General features: G+C 51.3%; 1 protein-coding gene across 7 annotated transcripts in view; it reads left to right on the top strand.

Annotated features, from left to right (window-relative positions):
* Nucleotides 1–19,580, top strand: part of PTCH1 (patched 1) — a 75,461-nt gene that overhangs the window by 7,456 nt on the left and 48,425 nt on the right. For 2 of the 7 annotated variants that reach the window (XM_059656407.1, XM_059656409.1), the window contains exons 1-2: nucleotides 400–961; nucleotides 2,560–2,752. In XM_059656407.1, coding sequence (XP_059512390.1) covers nucleotides 764–961; nucleotides 2,560–2,752 — 391 coding nt within the window. In that variant the 5' untranslated portion in view covers nucleotides 400–763. Of the gene's footprint in view, nucleotides 1–399; nucleotides 962–1,476; nucleotides 1,854–2,559; nucleotides 2,753–3,290; nucleotides 3,379–19,580 lie in introns of those variants that run through there. The other 5 variants (XM_059656406.1, XM_059656411.1, XM_059656410.1 and 2 more) reach the window with 5 other exon arrangements.

The raw sequence follows: 19,580 nt of genomic DNA on the forward strand, positions 1-19,580 counted from the left end.
CGAGAGAGGCGCGCTGCACGGGGGCAGAATGGTCCAGTGGGTCGGCGAGGAGCACAAGAAAGCAGAGTCCGGGATCGAGCAGCCACCGCGAACCCAGCAGCCAGAGCGCGAGCAGCCCGAGCAGCAGCTTCAGGAGCCGCCACCGCCAGCAGCAGCAGCCGTGGGAGCAGCGGCGGCGGCGGCTGCCCCTGCCCGGCAGCGCTGAGACCCTCTGGGCACCCACAGACCCTGCGTCGGCGGCTCTGCGCTTGCCCTCCGCGGCCGCTTGGGCGACTCGGGAGGCGCCGAGGGAGCCAGCGAGGCCGGCGGGAGCGGCGGGGATTTGCTGGCGCTCTCTGCAGTGAAGGGGTCGCGGCGCGGGGCGGGGGGCGGGTAGGGGGAGTTGGGGACCGCGAGGAGCGCCACGCGAGCGCCCGAAGGACCGGCTGGCTCCGCGCGCCGGCTCTCGCCCTTCCGAGACCTGGATGTGGGCAGCGGCGGCCGCAGAGACCTCGGGACTCCCGCGCAATGTGGCAATGGAAGGCGCAGGGTCTGACTCCCCGGCAGCGGCCGCGGCCGCAGCGGCAGCAGCGCCCGCCGTGTGAGCAGCACCAGCGGCAGCAGCAGTATCAGGTCTGTCAACCGGAGCCCCAACCCGAACAGCCGGCGGCCAGAGGCGTCCTCCCGAGCCCAGCGCCGGGGCGCGCCGGGAGTCCGCAGCGGCGGCAGCAGCGCGCCGGACGGCCCGGGAAGCCTCGGTTCCCGCGGCGGCGGCGGCGGCAACATGGCCTCAGCTGGTAACGCCGCGGAGCCCCAGGATCACGGCGGCGGCGGCAGCTACAGCGGGGCCCCGGGCCGGCCGGCCGGAGGCGGGAGGCGCAGACGAACCGGGGGTCTGCGCCGCCACGCCGCGCCGGACCGGGACTATCTGCACCGGCCCAGCTACTGCGACGCCGCCTTCGCTCTGGAGCAGATTTCCAAGGTGCATTTCAGACTCTCCTCTCCTCCCACTCTCATCCCTCCTCTTCCTCTTTGGGCTCGCCTGGCCACACACACTTCTCCAGGAAAAGAAGCAGACAAGCGGGGATTGAAAAATTCAAACCCTCCCTCCGGTCCGGGGAGGAAAGGCTGTCTGAGGTCCGCAGGGGGTGGAGGGTGTGTGTGTCTGTGCGCGCGCGCGTGTGTGTGTGTACACGCGCCCTCCCGGCGTGCCTTTTCCGGAGCCCTGGGAAGCGGTCCGCCGTGGACCACCTTGGGGGCGGCCGCAGCGCGGCACTGCCCGGCGCCCCCGGCCGCGGAGCTCCCTCTTCCCGCGCTCCTGCCCCTATTTACAGCCCAAACCCCTGTAATGCAGCCACATTTCTTAACCTCTCGGAGGGGGAGGCGGAGTACAGAGAGGCGGAGAGAAGGGGGGGAGGGAGCCGAAATAAAGGTGGTTTCCTTTTCTGGCAGCCGGTTTTGCTTTTGTTGAGCATGAAATCTCAGCTCCCTTAAAAATTATCTTTGGAAGAGGGCATCTCCCCTCTTTTTTTCCAGTTTTTTACCCAGTTCTCAGAGCCTTGGGGGAAAGGGAACGTTGTAAACAAATTGCCACCTTAAATCCGCGGTCCGGGTCTGCGGAGCGGCCGGGTTCATTGTGTTTACAAGGCTCGTTGAAATGTGTGGAATCCGGGGAAGGCGAGCACCCAGACGGGGCCTGCCGGGGCCACGGCCACCGCCGGGGAAAACGCCGCCGCCGGGAGCAGCCAGCGCCCAGTCGGGACCCCGGGCCTGGGCCCTTCCCTTGTGCACTCCGCTGCTTTTTATGTTTACCGAGAAGGAAAGGGAGAGGAGGGAAAGATCCTTGTGGCTGCCCTCTTCCGATCACAAATATTGTAAGTTGCAGATGGCTGCCCCACTTCCTAATTCAGCTCACACGGCGTCTCCCAACGCTATGGAAATGCGTCCGGAGAGAGCTCCCGGGCCGCGCTCACCACGTGTATCCCCTTCCTACCACGCCGGGCGAGGGCCAGAATGGGGAATTCTGCACTGCATTGCTCCCCAAGCCCCCTAGCCCCCCAGCCCCCGTCCCTGCAGGGGCATCCCCAAGAAAGGTGAAGGGTGGGGCAGGATTTGCGCGGAAGGGAGCCGAGTTTTGCTGGTTCTTAAACGTTGGGCTCCTTTGCAGGGATTACGCAGCCTCTCCCTTACCAGGTCCGGCGTGGCTACTGCGCGTGCCGAGTGATTTCTCTCCTCTCTGCCTCGGCTTCCCCTTCCCCTCGTTCTTACACTCCCCCAACCCCCGCCAGCGCCGCACGTCGCACGCGGGGATGCTGCGCAGGCCACGCGTGGGGGCGCCCCTGCTGTCGCCCAGGTTCAACTCCCACGCTGCAGCCCGACTTTGATTTATGCCTAGTCCCCCCGGCCACCCCCGCTCCCGCCCACGCCGCTCGCGTTCTCTCGTGCGGGCGGAGGCTCCAGCCTCGAGGGCATCCCCCACGGCTTTCGCGGGATCCGCCGGCGGGTGCGCGCAAGCGGGCGTGGGCGCGCGGGCCGCGGCTCCCCGGCGCTCACCACTCCTCCTCTCTGCTTCATCCTCAGGGGAAAGCTACTGGCCGGAAAGCGCCGCTGTGGCTGCGAGCGAAGTTTCAGAGACTCTTATTTAAACTGGGTTGTTACATTCAAAAAAACTGCGGCAAGTTCTTGGTCGTGGGCCTCCTCATATTTGGGGCCTTCGCTGTGGGATTAAAGGCAGCTAATCTGGAGACCAACGTGGAGGAGCTCTGGGTGGAAGGTAAGAGCCCCACGCGGCGCCCTCCCGCCCCCTCCGGACCCCTGCCCTTCCTCCCACTTGATGAAGATATTCGCCGGCGCGCACCTAGAGCCCTGGGGGCGCGAGAAAGCCCCCGGCCCGCACCGGGGGGAACGGATTGTTTGGGCGCCTGGCCCCGAGCCAGGCCCGCCCGACAAAGGCCGCGCTGTAATCTACTCGGGGCGCCGCGCGGGGCTAGGTGTTGTGGGAGAGCGCGGCGGAGGCGGGCCGGCGGGGGCGCGGGGCCTCCGCGGGACGGACCACTGCGCGGCCGGGGGCCGCGGGGCCTGCCGCCGCCGCCGCCGCCCGCCTCCGCCCGCCTCCGCCGCGCCCCGAGAGGCGGCCTCGGGCAGGCCTCTCCGCTTTTGGCTCTGCTCCTTGGCTTCCGTCCTCCCCCACCCCACCCACCGCGTCCAAAGAGAAAGGAGGGGGGGGCGCGGAGAAAGGCCACCCCTCGGGCTGGAGGGAGTGTGCGCGCCCCCGGCGGCCGCGGCCGCCGCGCAGGGGAGGGGGGGGCGGGAGCAGCGCGGGCCTGCGGAGGCGGCGGCGTGTGTGGTCCTGTTTTTGGACGGCTTTCAACTCTGGGGGAAAAAAACATTTGTCTCAAGGTATAAAAAAAAGCGGGGAGGTGGGGGGAAGGAGTTGGGGAAAAAACTGTAAAGCGCAGACTGGAACGCATGTTTGCAAAGTAGATTAATGTTTCCTCGCGGGTGGGGGCTTTTAAAGTGGAACTGTTCTCGGGGGTGGGGGAGGCTGGGCTTTACGGGCTGAAAGAAGAAATGTGTTTTAGGAACGCGGGTTCGGAGGGAGGGGCCCCCGGAGCTCTCCAAGGGGTTCTGCCAGTCTTTTAACTGCATTCCTCCATTGGGGCGCGCGGGGGTGGGGGTGGGGGGGGGTCTTGAAGCCTTTTTAGGCAGTCGTAAATTTAAAATAGATCCCTCTCCCTCACGGAAACATTTCACATTCTTTTGGTGATACGGAGTTTTTTGTTGGCGGGGGCGGGGGGGGGGTCTGTTGGTTGTCTTTTAATTCTTTTTGGAAAGTGACAGTCTTGCTCTTTGGAAACACTTTAACCCCTAAACACTGCCTTGGCTCTCTTACAATGGGGCGGGCGGGAGGGATTGAGGTAATGATGCAGATATTTCAAACCAGAATATGTGGAGCTTTCCTGGCGAAAGCTAGCTACCAAGGACAAAATGGGGAAGCCTGAGTTCCATGCGGACTCCCTCCCTTTCAGAATGCTGCTGCAGAACTAGCCTTGGAGAATATTTCGTTAATTTTGCCTTGCTGGTGAAGATCCCAGCCTTCGGTGTTTAGCAAATATATGGTGAAGCCTTTAGCTGAGAAGTGACAATTAAAATAATAGTTCAAATAATTAAGACCAGAAAACATCCTTGCCTTAAGTAGCTTGGTAATTAATACAGAAGTGTTATTTGGATTGAATCCATGGGGTAATTTGCCTCAGTGCAACACTTGACTGTCATTGGTAGCGGAGAGAAGGGTTTTATTGGCCACCTATGATGTTCTGGGCGTCTGTAACGTCCCCAGCACGGTGCTAGGCACTGCCAGGCACACTGAAGCCTGTGCGACTCTCCCTGAGCACACATTCATCACTGAACACTACTGCGGTTCAATGGACTTGCACTAAATTTGAGCTCACAGTTGAAGTGGGCGTGAAAGTTAAATTCAAAAAAAGGAAAAGCTTTGATGGAGGTGGTGAGGCAAATTAAGGCGACTTGGAGAGAGAGAGAGGATGAAGGAGGGAGCTCTAGGCCATAACTCAGAAAAGGGGTCAGGCGAAGGCCCGAACTGAGTGGACAGATGGCAGAAGCTGCCCCCCACCCCCACCCCAGTTGGGTGCAATAGGTGGGCCCTGGACCGCAGGGCTGTAGTTTGGAAATGTGATTGGCTAGACCAGCAGTTCTCAACCTGTGGGTCGCGACCCCTTTGGCGGTCGAACCACCCTTTCGCAGGGGTCGCCTAAGACCATCCTGCATCTCAGATATGTACATTACCATTCATCACAGTAGCAACATTACAGTTATGAAGTAGCAACAAATATAATGTTATGGTTGGGTCACAACATGAGGAGCTGTATTTAAAGGGCCAGAAGGTTGAGAACCACTGGGCTAGGACAGAGCAAGGGATGAGCTGAACAGAGGGAGCCCCCAGCTCTGTCCACATGTTGGCATTCCACCATGTGTGCCAAAAATTTTGTTGGTTTTTTTGGTGACAAAAGATCACTTTTTTGTCGTTTTGAGGATGACTTTTCCGTCGACCTTTAATAGGTTTACAGAGAAGTAATGTGTTTTGTTTTTGTAACATTGTGTATTTCTAGAAGCACCTATGTTTCTGCATTGCACAACACATTCCATTCAGTTCTTGGAAGGAGGAGGAGCATGCTTTGGCTCTGTCTTCGGGAGAGAGTGTGAGGGACTGGCACACCGGAGAGGAAACTCATTCTGCCTACTTTGGGCCTCTGCGCTGTTTTCCTTCCCATGTCTGTTTTGGCAGTTTCGGTGTGGCTCATTGGTTCTTCAACCAAATATTACTCACTCAGTACTCTCACTTGTTGAGCTACTACCATTACCATTTATTGTTATCACATGCCTTACAACTCAGTAAAATAGTTATTATCTTTATTTTTTGTGACGTGATAGTTTATGTAATGCTTTTATATATAATAACTGAATTATTGTCCTTTTTTTATCTGAAAAACTATGGATCCTCCATGTCACCATGACCACTTTGCCTACTAATGACTTGAGTTAGCGATTTTCAACCTTTTTCATCTCATAAACTAATTAAATTATGCAGCACAGCAGAAAATATCTTTTTTATTTTTTGCTGATCTGACTGTGTCAATATATTTTGATTGACTTACAAAAAAGAATAGTAATTACCTACCCTTTTTTAGGCTCCAAAGCAACTTTTGAAAAAAAATCAGGTGCCTATACTTACTTGTATATAAGGATTTCTAGTACCAAGAATTAACCAGTCAAACACGACCTTATTATGCAACATGACCAATACGATGCAACTCTATCATATGACCTATATGTTTATGGTTCAAGACAGGGCATTTACACCCGACAGCTGTTGTCATTTATTTTTATTTGACAATCTAAGGGAAAAGAGGTCAGTGCCCCTGACTAAATAGTCAGGTATTACACATTTTAAAAATTCTTGTGGCACACCTGTTGGAAATCACTGACTTAAGTCAACTTGGTCTCCTGTTGCCTTGACCTCGATTTGTCACTCATTCACTCATTCACTCACTGTGTGCTAGATTTTTCCCCTGTAGAGGAAGCAACAGTTTGATAAATGCAAGTAAACCCAACCGGGGAGGCCACCATACCATTTTATAATTTTAATTTAAATTCAAAGTAGAGGCCTTGTTTGTGATGTAGTGAGCTTACTGTTCATGTCGACAGTAAGTCGTGTGAGCCTTTTCTTTCAGGAGGAAGTGTGCCGTGCCGTCATACTGTAGTAAATTAAAATGAGGAGCAAACTCGGGATTTAAGTTAATTTTGCACTTTAATCTCTTAAATTCTTCATCACTGTCAGCAAAGAAGTTTATTAGATGGTGTTTTCTTAATAGGAACTGTAAGTGTCCTGGGTACAGACCGGGTGCTGGCCACTACACGAAATAAACCAAGTGACAGAGGTTGTGTATTTCCATGGTTAAAAAACAACAGAAGAAAAGAAAGCATAAGAGATTTTAGGGGGAGAGGAATGCTGAGGGGCAGTTTGGAAAATGCTGTTTTTTCCTGTGATTTAAAAAAATGCCATGTATATATACACAGATGTATACCCACCGACAGGCAACTGGGGGCATATGTTTGTCTACATATAAATGCGTACTTGTGAAACGTGGGTAAAAGTGGGTTTACAGTTGTTCATATGGAAAAAGATGTGCGGGTTATGAGTATTATAATAGCTTTATTAACTCAAAATAATGTCACAACGGCACAGTGCCCTTAGATACAATCTCATAAGTGCTCAAATTGCTTCATTATTCACACATTCTTGTAGTCTTTGGAAATCGGTAAACAAAGCTAAATTTCAGTGACCTGCTTGGGTCAGCCCCACTGCCTCCCGGGTGGTTGAATTCAAACCTACTTTGCCCTCCTCTGTATATAGATAACAGATAGGTAAATGATTAGTAGATGGCCACTTGCCTTTGTTTGTGTGTGCACATAGACTTACTACATGCATTCATATAGCTGCCAAAGTAATGTTGTCTTTTTAATGTAGCTAGCAAATTAAAGGTATCCTTTGATTTCACTTTTTTTTAAATATATATTTTATTGATTTTTTTTTTTACAGAGAGGAAGGGAGAGGGATAGAGAGTTAGAAACATCGATGAGAGAGAAACATCGATCAGCTGCCTCCTGTACACCCCCTACTGAGGATATACCCACAACCAAGGTACATGCCTTGACCGGAATCGAACCTGGGACCCTGGAGTCCGCAGGCCAATGCTCTATCCACTGAGCCAAACCGGTTAGGGCTGATTTCACTTTCATGCTGGGAAGATGTGGCTTTATGAAGACAGTGTAATACATTGGCTGCAACGCACAGACCAGTATAAGCTAGATAAGGAAGGTGCCTCAATTTCTTTCATGGCATTGGCGATAAGAATTCTTTGATTCTGTTGTTTGAATGTTCATATAATGATTGCCTTTTAAGAAAGTGTCAATATACATTAGATGTTAGCTTGAGTCTTAGGTCAAGTAAAAAAAATGTCAAATCTAGCTCACTTGTGAATGGAGTCCTGAAGTTGAGAATGTGTGGAGCCCTGGCTGGTTGTTCAGTGGTTAGAGCGTCGGCCCACAGACTGAAGGGTTGTGGGTTCGATTCTGGTCAAGGGCATGTACCTCAGTTGCAGGCTCCATCCCCAGCAACCAATCGATGTGTCTCTCTCACACCAATGTTTATCTCTCTCTGTTTCTCCCCCTTCCTTCCACTCTCTAAAAATCAATGAGGAAAACTATCCTCAGGTGAAGATTAACAACACCAACAAAAAAGAGTATGTGGAACGATACAGTGGACATCTGCTCTTGTGGAAACACATACCAGTGCCAGCAAACCCGGGGGAGGCTGATTGCTATTTAAAAATAAAGATACCCACTGAGCGTGTATTCTCAGTGCTTGCTCTGTTCTGGGCACTGCATGACGCTCTAAAGAACACAGTCCCTGCCCTCAAGGTACCACCCCAGCGGGCATACAGACCAGTGGCAAGATGGCAGGACAGCCCCAAGGGGAGGGCCTGAGACGAGCATAGGGGTTGGAGAGCTGGGGGTCATGGGGCATTCCAGGCTGAAGGAACAGCATGGGCAAAGGCTCAGGGGACAGAGGCATGGCCTCTGAGAGAACTCCCAGTGCTTGCTTTTGGTCAGGTGTGAGGTAGGGAGCCTGAAGGACGAAGGCCCAGCCTCCTAGCAGGAAGGTCTTCAATGTGTGTAGGGCTTTTGGTTGGGAGGCTGCCAGCTTTTTCTTTCTCCCCTCCGCCCCCCTCCCCCCAATCTTTGCCTGTCTTATGATTTGCACTAGCATTTTGGCCCTCCACTGCCCTCCCTGGTACCAAAGCACTTCACCTGGATCTCACCCTTGTGGGCACGGAAGGGAAATGCTTTATTTTTAGTCTTGCCCATTTCTCTGTTGGCTTTCATTTTTTTCGCTTAGCGCTTTTATCCTCCTATCTCCCTTAATATCTGCCCCCCCCCCCCGCCCCCCAACCTTCTCTCAGACACAAGTTTGTTGTCGCGGTATCCCAGTGACAGAATGGCCATTTGCATCTTTGAACTTCTTGTTTTTTTCCTCAAAGCCAGCCCAGCGCCTCACTTTCTTTACTGCAAAAGGAAACAACCTCGAAATGAATCCATATTGCTTTGTGTTTGTTTATTAACATCTCCGGAGGCCAGCAGCAAGGGAGGAATAGCTTTGATATTTTTATTTTTTAAAAGAGAGAGAATTTTTTAAAAGGCTGCTTGAGGTTTATAAGTGCTCTCAAGTTCATACGTCCGTGCTAGCATTCTGCCTTCCGTGTTCTTGGCAGTTGTAGGAGATAACTGAGCCTCGCCATCCTTTCCGCTTAGCAGTGGTTCTCAACCTTCTGGCCCTTTAAATGCAGTTGCTCATGTTGTGACCCAACCATAAAATTATTTTTGTTGCTACTTCATAACTGTAATGTTGCTACTGTGATGAATCGTCATGTAAATATCTGATATGCAGGATGGTCTTGGGCGACCCCTGTGAAAGGGTCGTTCGACCGCCAAAGGGGTCTCGACCCACAGATTGAGAACCGCTGCCTTAGAGCAAGGTTTCTCACTGCTGACATTTTGGGCTGCTTCATTCTCGCATGCGGGGCCTTCCTATGCCTTGTAGCAGCACCCCCAGCCTCCACCCACCAGATGCAGTGGCAGCCTCCTAGTGTGATAACCAAAATTATGTCTGGTCATTGGCATGTATGTGTGTGGGGGAGAGGGGGGACGATGATGCACAATATCGCCCTGATTTAGAACCACTGGTTTAGATAATAGATTCCAATTGGAAGAGCCATGCTTTGCAGATGGAAGGCTTTTATTATGATGGAGCTGCAACTGCAAATGCATGCATGGCCTTGACAAACGCAAGAACTTTATTTTGTGAGGTACTCTCTCACCCCCACATTTACTGGCCCAGGTAACTAATGTTTTTCAGGCTAATTTAAAATTTCTGTCTTTTCCTTAGATTGCATTAAAAATCAAACACCATGACAAGTTGGGGGTAGGGCAGGCCATGGAAGGAAGAAAGAAAGAAATTTATATTCAAGTGCTTTTTCCTCCGGTGACTTGATTTTGCCAGATAGACCTTGTTGCATTTCAGCTCCGGTAGGCTGAAGGGATTTGGCATGGAGGTGACTTTGTAAAAAGCAATAAGACACCTCTGGGTTTTGTTCCTATTGAAATAACAGCTTTTTTCCCGGAAGTCCACACCGACTAGTATTAGCTCTCTGGTGGTCTAGTTCCCCGGATGTTCCTGTCACAAACCACTCTCGCCCAGGTGTCCTCACGCCGCACAGCCAGAGGGCCTGAGTCAGCCAGAAAGAGGTGGGGTGGGCTCTGCCTTCACTGCCCTGTCCCAGGTTATCTCCCCGTGTCTGGCCACTGGGGCTGTCAGTTTAGGTGAATTCCGCAACTGACAGAAGGCATTGCTACTCCTTTCCACTCCTCACTTCCCTGTGCATGTTTACAAATTAAGAATGTGTTTATTGATTACATTCCAATAGTGGGCGTGCACACACTGGTAGAAGCAGTTGTGGTATTTCTTTCCGATCTGGAGAAAAATGTTTTAAAACAATCATGGATTTAAAAATAACCAAGAGGCTCAGGTGCCTTCTCCCAGGGCAGCTGACCCTGTGGGTCCTCCCTCTCTCGTCTCTGCTGCCTGCCACTCTTCACCTCCAACAGGGGCTAGAAGCCAGATTGGGCGAAGGGGTGTTTCAGATGCCCGTAGCGCCACTTGGAGGCCCCCGAAGATGACAGCTTCCAGATGTACGAACTGCCGGATCCGTTTGTTTGGATTACGCGCCACAGCTGATGGCTAGATTAACGCTGGCTGGACAGGCTATGGGAGATTTGTCTGGTTTCCACAATGCCATGTTTATATTTCATTGGGCTTTCTCCTTCAAAGCTGACCTCCCTGTGACCCCGGAGCTCTGTCCACTCAGGCCGAGCTGTAACTTGTCAGCCCTTCTTGTGTTGGGGGGCTCACGGTTCAGGAGAAGGCTGCTTCTGTGGCTGCCCCGTTTTGTCGGGGGCAGCGGTCTGCCCAGATTGAGCCACTGGAGAGTATAGTCTGTTCTGGGGCAGGTAGGTGTGTGGGTGAGTGTGGGTGCGATTTTAAACGTGGTTTCTTTGTTTGTTTTTAAAGCTAGTATGGAAGTATCTTTAAATTAAAGGGGAGCAGATTTTAATAGAGGCCATTTTGCAGGAATATAGTATTTTAATGGACCACTATTTTGACAATATTTTGGGGGGGGAAGTTGAGGGAGGTCCAGCTGTGTATAACATCCCCAAACAATGGTCATACCCATATGATTCTATTACTGTGACCTCCTTTGCCCCTCACTGACGCCCAGAACCACCTTCTGCTTGCTCCCTCCGCCCTTACCCCCCTCACCGTCTCTCCCTTTGCTCATCTTCACCTCTGTCCTCCCTTCACTCCCTCTCCCTCCCACCCCTTCTTCTGCCCCTCTTCTCCTAAACTGCCCAACTCATTTCCTCCCAGTAGATCTCGGGAGTGACGAGTGTCAAGTCTGCAATGGTGGTGAATCCGGTTAGTCACACAGGGGCAGCGATTCTGTATGTTTCCACCCTATTGGATGCCGAGCTACCTCCCGTGTCCACCCTTGGGGCTCTGACCTTCGTGAGGGCTGTTTCCGGGACCGTCCTCTCTGCTGGGGTCTTGTCAGCAGAAGGTGGGCCTCCCCCCTCGAGGAGTCGTGGCATTTTGATGGACTTTCCAGGGAAATGTAGGACCCACTGGCCGGCGGAGTGTGACATCAGTGTCTGTCCCCTGCACTTCCTGTGTCGAATGGAATATGGAAGCATCGGTCCCCCTAGCACAGCGGTTCTCAACCTGTGGGTCGCGACCCCTTTGGGGGTTGAACGACCCTTTCACAAGGGTCGCCTAAGACCATCGGAAAACACATATATAATTACATAGTGTTTTTGTGATTAATCACTATGCTTTAATTATGTTCAATTTGTAACAATGAAAATACATCCTGCATATCAGATATTTACATGACGATTCATAACAGTAGCAAACTTACAGTTATGAAGTAGCAACGACAATAATTTTATGGTTGGGGGTCACCACAACATGAGGAACTGTATTAAAGGGTCGCGGCATTATGAAGGTTGAGAACCACTGCCCTAGCAGTTCTGAGATGGTTAGTGAAACGTCCACACGCATATTCCGAGCCAAGCTTTCCTGAGTGGAACTCGCGCCACAGCCAAAGGGAGCACGGAGCTTGCGCAGAGATGAAGAGGACAGACTTCCGCACCCACGTTTTGGCCAACTGCACAGCGTTAGAGGGTCCGTCCACGCGGCGCCCTGCGGGGCGAGGGCTTTGCTCCCGAAGGAGGGAGCTCCTGGGGGTTCCTCTCCGGGAACCGCCCTGGACTAGACACAGGTGTGGTCAAGGTTATCGAAATACAAATGCATTGCTTGTTCTTTGCTGCCACACTCTGAATTTGGGTGCTTTAGGATAATAACTAGATTTTTCCTCTTAAATTGGATTCAGCGTTGTTTTTTCCTCGACACTGCAATATCTGTTTTTCTACATGTACTAGTATCTTAAAGTTTCACAGAAATAATTAGCCTTCCAGAACAGTAGAATGCCGCCATTAAGAAACTGCCTGACCGCCGTGGAGATTTCTAGGAGTTGCATCCTGGCCTCGATCACGTCAAGACCATGACTGTTGCGTTATATTTGGGTTGCGAGGATGGTTGGAAAAACAGCTGTCATGTGTTAGGGGAACTGTGTCGGTGGGCAGTCAGGTCCCTGCTAATGAATGACAAGTTTGTTGTTGGAGAGATTTATAATGTGGAGTCAGGACCTTATTTCTAACTCAGTAACCCAGGTGCGAGTTGCCCACATCGTCCACACTGCATGTGGGTCCCCAAACCTCAACTGGTTATGATGGGGAAGCTAGTGCGAGCAAGTCCCGGTGCCAGAGACTCATCACTGTTAGCTAGGATAATTAACAGAAACAGATTTTCCCAATTTATCGAGCACAACAGCTTTCAGTTACTGGTGAAACGTGTTGCAAAAGTAAGCAGAAGGAACTGGAAGGGGGCTTTGTTAAGTCAATGTGCATGATCCCCCCCACTCCACCCCACCCCAATCATTGCTTAAGGGCTTCTGGCCCCTAGCTCAGGAATCCGGCCCAAAAATGCCAGATGTATTACACAGTCAAGTACTGCAATGTAAACACTGCTCTGTGCCATGAGGCAGGGTGGTCTATCTCCTGTTTAAGAAGAGGGAGAGGTTGAGGCGGGGGAATGAGGGGTACGCCCTCTGCTCCGCAGTGAGCAGCCATGGCCCTGTCATTGGGGTTTTTGGCTGCACAGTCAAGGTTTGGAACTATAGATGAATTAATGCTTTGGACTGGCAAAGAAAAGCAGCTTGAATAGAGATGCCAGAGGGAGCGAGATGTGGCTTGGATAATGTTGCTTCTTTGGGTCAGATAAGTATATCAAATGTTGAACCAAATGTGGGGGGGCGGGGGGAGGGGGGCTGATAGTAAGGAAGCTATTGACTTCCTAGCAGCATCCTTGGCATCACCCTTGTCATCCGCTGTGAGTTAAGTTGAAAGTTGAGCAGAGCACGTGGAGGAGAGGCCAGCTTCCTCCCCCACCCCCTCCTGTGTCTGAGAAAGCCTGTTGGGTTGGTGAGTAGTCTGTGTGTGAGCCCAAGATACATCACAGAGCTGCTCTGGTGTTTTGTAGCACTGGGGGGTGTGGGTGGGGGGTAGCTCAAGATATGTTGCAAAATAAACGGCCTTCCAGTTTCTAAGTTTAAGTGAAGAATCTGATAATAATGATCTTTTGGAGGTGAGGAAGTAACTGGGGCACGCAGGGCCACCCCACCGGGAGATCTCCGGGCAGGGCTGCCAGCTATCCAAGGAGATTGGATGCCAGACGTTATCTGTGCATCCAAGTCATGTAACACTAGGCAGTTCTTAGATGGACTAAATTCAGGGTTTTTAAAAATTAATATGAAGGTATTTTGTGAGTTAGGAGGAAATGGGTTTCAGTTTGAATTTGGGGAATTGTTACAACAATCTGAAATAATGTTATCCTGATCTAAGAAATCAGTTCTGTACAGAGATTCCAGAAAATTGCTTTAAGAAACAGTGATGATAAAAATAGGAATTTTGAGATTACGGAAAGTGTAAGCTTCTTTGACTCTCTCGCCCCCACCACCACTTTTTTTTTTTTTTTTAATTCTCCCATCTTCCTCACCCCCTTCCCTGACGTCCCCTTTGCTCCTTTACTGGGGAAATCAGAAAACTTCACAAAATAGATACAGATATCAAAATGTGTATTTTTAAATAGAGGCTTTTTAAGAGAAAAAATAACAAAAGAATTCCCCCAGCTGCCTAAGAAATTCTTTCCTCTTACCTGACTTCTCCCCATGAAGCTTATGCATTGTGGTGGTAAGTTTTAAAAATGATAAATATATCATCATTTCAGTCCACACACGGTCCAGAAAAAAAAAAAATTGCACACGTTTAATACCTTGCTTCATTGCAAACAAAGCTTACAATTTGAGAGACTTTGGATTAGGACGAAATATCTACTAACTGTTCTTTCTAGAGATTTGGGGAATAGGATGACCCTTTTTTCCCCCCCTTTCTTAAAAAAAATAGGCTACAGTTTCACATGGCTCCCAAAAGAAATCTCTCTCCCTTTTTGTTTCCCACACCAATTGATTTATCATTTTGCTTGCAAGCAGATCCAGAATGTTAGGGCAAGAACACACTCACTTTTTTCTCGTAACTTTTTTGTTGCGGACCGAAACCAGTTGACTTGAATAAATTTTTCTGAGGCCTGAATGTAGCCAGCAACGTGGAAAAATCTTACCATTCAGGGCCGGCTGAATGTACATTTCAGCCACACAGTAAGCTGCATTGGTAGGCACTGGACTGCTAAATGCAACCATTTTTCGCAGCAGCGAGTTAGACAGGTGATTAGCATAATTAGCACCGAGCAGCTATACATATGGTAATGCTGAGTGTGTAAATGCCAGCTGCGGTGTAAAATTTATGTCAGGGGTCGGCAGGGCTGTGCGAAAGTATTGTGTTCCAGCTGCAGGTCAGGGCCCCCAGAGCTTACCTCCTTTTCTCTCGTTGGTGAATACGCCAAACAGAAGAGAAAGACAGAAGTATAACAGATACGGCTTTGATGGAACAGCCCAGTTCTGTGCAAGAGAGACCGTCCTATAAAACACACACTGGCGCACACTCGCAGAAATCCCATTACTTTCCCTACAAATTGTCTTGCTTCATGCAGGGTCCCCATGAGCAGCGACCAGGATGGGGGCTCTGGGTAGTGAACCGGCCCGGTGGTTTCTGGGAGGACAACTGGAAGAGTTGCACTTCTGTTTTTTTCTCTCCGTCCTCCTGCCCTCTGCCCCCATCCCCTTCACTACTCCTGCCCACATGGTTTTCCTTCCGATGAAAGGGGAGGGGGTCCCCCACTGGATGGGGTAGTGCTTGTCCTTTAGAAGAATGGGAACAGCCGTCAGAGGAGGCGTTAGTTCACCCTGGAACCTACGAAGGTTCCAACAGGGCGACTTCCCAAACTGCTTAGCTGGTGTGGGCAGAGGGCTCGCAGTGTCTTTGTGCTCTGTGGCAGCTGTGCTCACCAGTCCACCTACCGCCCCTAGACCATTCGATAAGAAAGGAGGACAGTCCTGAATGGCTCATGCCCTTGGAAATGCACAGTGGAGGGATTTATTGCCAGGATGAGTTCAAGCATTTTTGCACTTGAAGCATTTTTTCCTGCCATGTCCCCATCAGCCCCCCCCCCCAACCCCCTTTTGGTTGGTGGCTTTGAGGTGCGGTGGTGACAGCATATAGTTCACACCACCACTGACCTGGTGATGAAACTTCCGCCCTGCACCAGGGGGTCCTTATGCATCAGCCCCTAATCCAGCTAATCCCAATGGCAACAAAATCATGAAAGTGGCCCCCAGTGACGGGCAGGCGTCTCCCGCACAGATGCAGAGGGAGGGGTCCCTCGTGGGAGATAAATTGGGCGCCCCTGGTGTTTCCCAGGGCAGGAGCCTGGGCTGGAAGGTGGGGACTTGCATGGTCTCCTCCCCCTTCACGCACAAGGAGGAGGCGAGTGCAAAGAGCCCAGGCAGGACAATGGCAAGAGGACTGTTGAGAGCAGAGAGGAGAGGTGATGTCAGTCCCACAGACGTGGAGAAGGGAACTGGGGTTAATGTTATGCATCAGCCTGAATGCTGTGAGGGAGCCCACTGCCACACAAGCCTGGGTTTTGTTGTTGTTCTTGGCTTGTTTTCTGTTATTTTTTTTAGTGGAGACTTTCGCAGGCCTTAACTAAAAACTGAGGACTGGATGATTGCATGCTGTCTTTGGTGCCTGGGTGCTGCTTCCCGGTTCAGCATTCCCTCGGAGCAAGCCGGCTGTGTGTGGGGGGGACCCTCCTGGGCTTGCTCAGCTCCTCAGAAAGACAGGGCTTGGGTTTGCATCTGCAGGTTTTTCAGCCCTTGAGCCGTGAGGTGAGATCATGCTAGGACCTGGGACAGTCCACAGCCGGGCAGGTAGGCACCGAGGCTAGAGCAGAGCTCTCCTCCGCTGTGTCGTGCCAGCAGCCAGGAACGGCTTGGCTCTGCAGGCTGTGATTTCACTCGGCCTGTCCTCGGTGGGGTTGACCGCAGCCCTCATTTGCACAGCAAGCCGCTCACGAAGAGTGGGCCTCCTGACAGACACGGTGTCATTTTGGGAGCTGGCGGTCCTGTAAGAAATACTGGGAGGTGAGGGGGACCGTGGCAGGCAGCAGGTCCAGTGTGGGCAGAGTGCTGGGCTGACCTGATCGTGTCCGACAGGGCGAGCGGTTGGCTCCCAGGAAGGCCATTCAGGGGAAGCAGGCTGAGCTGCAGCAGATGGCACCACCAGCAGCTGTTGTGGGGTCTTGCAGCAGACGCATGCTCCAAGGGAGCCTCCAGCGACTTCTGCACTCCACCTCCCCACCCCCACCCCTTGTCTCTGGGGAGGGGTAGGGACGGGATGGTGTCCTGCTTTTTGTCTTGTTTTTTGTGGTTTTCATCTCGCTGGCCTCCCTTCATGAAGGCAAATTCTCTCTGGGCTATCTGATTCTAGCATTTTCCCATGGCAACACCCAAGGGCACAATCCCACAAGGAGAAAAACAGCCCAGAGCTTAAGCAGCAGTTGGCTAGTCATGAATAAAAGAGATGGGTGGAAAAGTGACTAAAACTCACAGCCTAGGGGTTTTCAGCCAATTGCCCAAATTACTGAATCTTCACTTTTTTTTCAAGTTAGAAAATGAGCTGGTGTTCATAATTCTGCAGTTGCACCCTTTTAGAGATGGGTACTTTTTTTTCACCCTCTTAATAACTAATCGCAACATTGAAAGAGGGACCAGAAGTAACTAAAGGGTGTGTGTGTGGGGGAGGGGGGATCTCTAGCGTTTGTTCGATAATTCATGGGATTAATCAAATGCAAATGCTACGCTTGCATATACACAGACCCATTTTCCTAATTGGACTCTGAGTGGGTACTTTTCAGGCTGAAAGGGTCATTTGTTTTGACTGATTGACTTTTTGAGGCTTTGAGGAGAATTAATATCTTATACAGATGACTGCCTGTTCCCAAGGCTCTCTCTGTATTGAGGCTGTTCATTCATTTATTCATCCGACACCCTGAGTGTGCCCCGGCGAGCCTGGTGAGCCGAGGTGAGTGGGCAGTGGAAAAACACTTTGGTTGGTCGCCCAGATTATCTTTTTGTGGATCACAATAAGCTTTTGCGAAAAGCTTTTTTGCATGAATGCCACAGGCGTGTATTAAGCCTGTGCAGAAGGCTGAGGCAAGGGATGAGACAGCAGGCAGACTCCACGGAGGGGGTGTCTTTGGCTCACTCACCACGGATCCGAATTGCGTGGGCCCAGCTGTGGCCCCCAGCGTGGAATGGTTTCTCACCTGTGCTGGCCCTTCTTCGCCTTGGAAAACTAGGTTTGCTTCGGGGAGGGAGGGATCCACAGAGCTTGATCAAGAACTTCGCAGGAGTGATGCCCTTTTACCCAGCTCTTTCAAAGAACTGGTTTGAGCCTCAGGTTTCTGGAGAACCAGACAGTGGAATTTGCAGACAAAGAGGCATAGGGCTGCTTGTTCCCTGGGCCCTCATCTCTCTGCCCCTCTGGGACCAGGAAGAAAATGGGGCCTGACCACGGCCGCCCATGGGGCTCTACTGACAAAACTGGGTCTCCTCAGGGGTGTTGGGAAATCTCCATGCAATGTTGTTGCCTTTTAAAGAAAGATACCAATTGTGCGCCCTGGGTAACACCGTCTCGCATCCTGAGAGCTCCAGCCGTGAGCTGGCTCTGGTCTGGTGCACGGGGTTTGGTGCTTCCAGGCTTGTGTCCTCAGCTGGTGCTCAGAGGCCACGGGGCTCGAAAGGCAGTTGGACTCAGGGTTAAAGGGTTGGTTCTGCCTCCTGTTGTCTGGGCAGCCAACTCTGTAGTCACCCAAACTCTGCAGCTATGCGTTCTCCTCTGTCTTTGGGTGCCGATACATACCCAGCGATGAATGAATGAATGAATGAATGAGCGAACAGGTGCCTGCTCAGCTACTGGTTAAGGGCTTGGGGAATTTCACATTCCTGTTGGTCCTATGAGGTTAGTAGTAGCATTTTTATTCCATTTTAACGGAGAAGGTTACTGTGGATTGACGGTATCGTGGGCTCATCCCAAATCTCAGTGCCACCAGTGGGAGGGCTGGGACTCAGAACCCCGGACTTCTGGTCCCCCTTCTCATCACCGGTCCAGTCCAGTGTGTCCCAATTTCACGGGGGAGTGACACTGAGCAACATGTTTATCAATAAGTAAATAATGAGTGTGAAAGTGCTTTGCACGTGGGAAGTGCCACACAAGCATAAAGGTTATTTTGTGTCCCAGATCCTGAGGCAGCATGTTTTTCTGAGCCTTGTGCAAAGAGGTTGGTTGTTATTTTATTGGAGGAGGAAAAGACTGTGAGGACTCAGGATCTTACAGAGATGCACGTTATTTTTGTATTGAGCTTGTTTTTAATTCAGACTCCTACCAAGTAGCTTCATATTTATTTTTCTCTTGTCACATGGAAGTCTTTAATTATACATGTTCAGAAAATTTAAGAGACAGAGCTAAACCCCCAAAAGGGAAGTGGCTGAATATTCCCCACAAACCCCTGCAACAGCAATAAGGGCTGTTCCCGTGGCTGTCAGTATTCCTACATCTACATCACAAATACCAGATCTTATGGTTCATTCTGCTCCGTAGTAAAAAATGACTGCGTGCTATTTCATGAACATTCAGTTATTTTAAAAATAAGAGAGAGGGGCTTTGACCGTGAAAATGGAAAGAGAAGAAAACCATTTCTCCCAGGTCACACCTGTAATTTCAGTCACTTGAAATGGGGTCGGTGGGGCTTTCTGAGGCCAAGCTTCCCACGGGTGCATGATAAAAAAGCCAGCAACATGAGGAACCCCTCTGGCTGCACTCGGCTGTGATTTAGGATAGCAGCATGTGTTGGGGTAGCAAGTCAGATGAGCCCATAACATTGCTCTGCCCAGAGGGGTTTCCGTGTCTGGCAGCTTGTTCCAGGGTGCCCCGGGGAAGGAGCGCAGTGTACCTGCTGTTGCAACCAAGTGGATGACATTATCATGGTGTCGCCAGGGGCCAGCCACACGCACCTCCTTTCTCTCCCTGCAAAAGCCAAACCCAAGCAGCTTTGCTCTTGCCAGTTCTTCTGCCCAGAACACTGTTCCCCACGCCCTTCAAAGGTACTTCCTTTTGGGTCTTCCCTGGCCACTCCATGGGAAGTGGCCTGCCCCTCCCCACCACCCAGGAACTCAGAAGGCATCCCCACCTCACCTTGGTTTCCTCCTCGGCCCGTCTTGTGCCAGGAGATTATGTCACTGCATTGTTTGTCTGATGCCTGTCTGCTTTGCGGGCCAGCCAGCGTCTTGGAGCAGAGGACACACTGGTCCCACCCACCATGGCACCCTACG

This window comes from Myotis daubentonii, chromosome 11 (assembly GCF_963259705.1).
Source record: "Myotis daubentonii chromosome 11, mMyoDau2.1, whole genome shotgun sequence".
Classification (NCBI taxonomy): Eukaryota; Metazoa; Chordata; class Mammalia; order Chiroptera; family Vespertilionidae; genus Myotis; species Myotis daubentonii.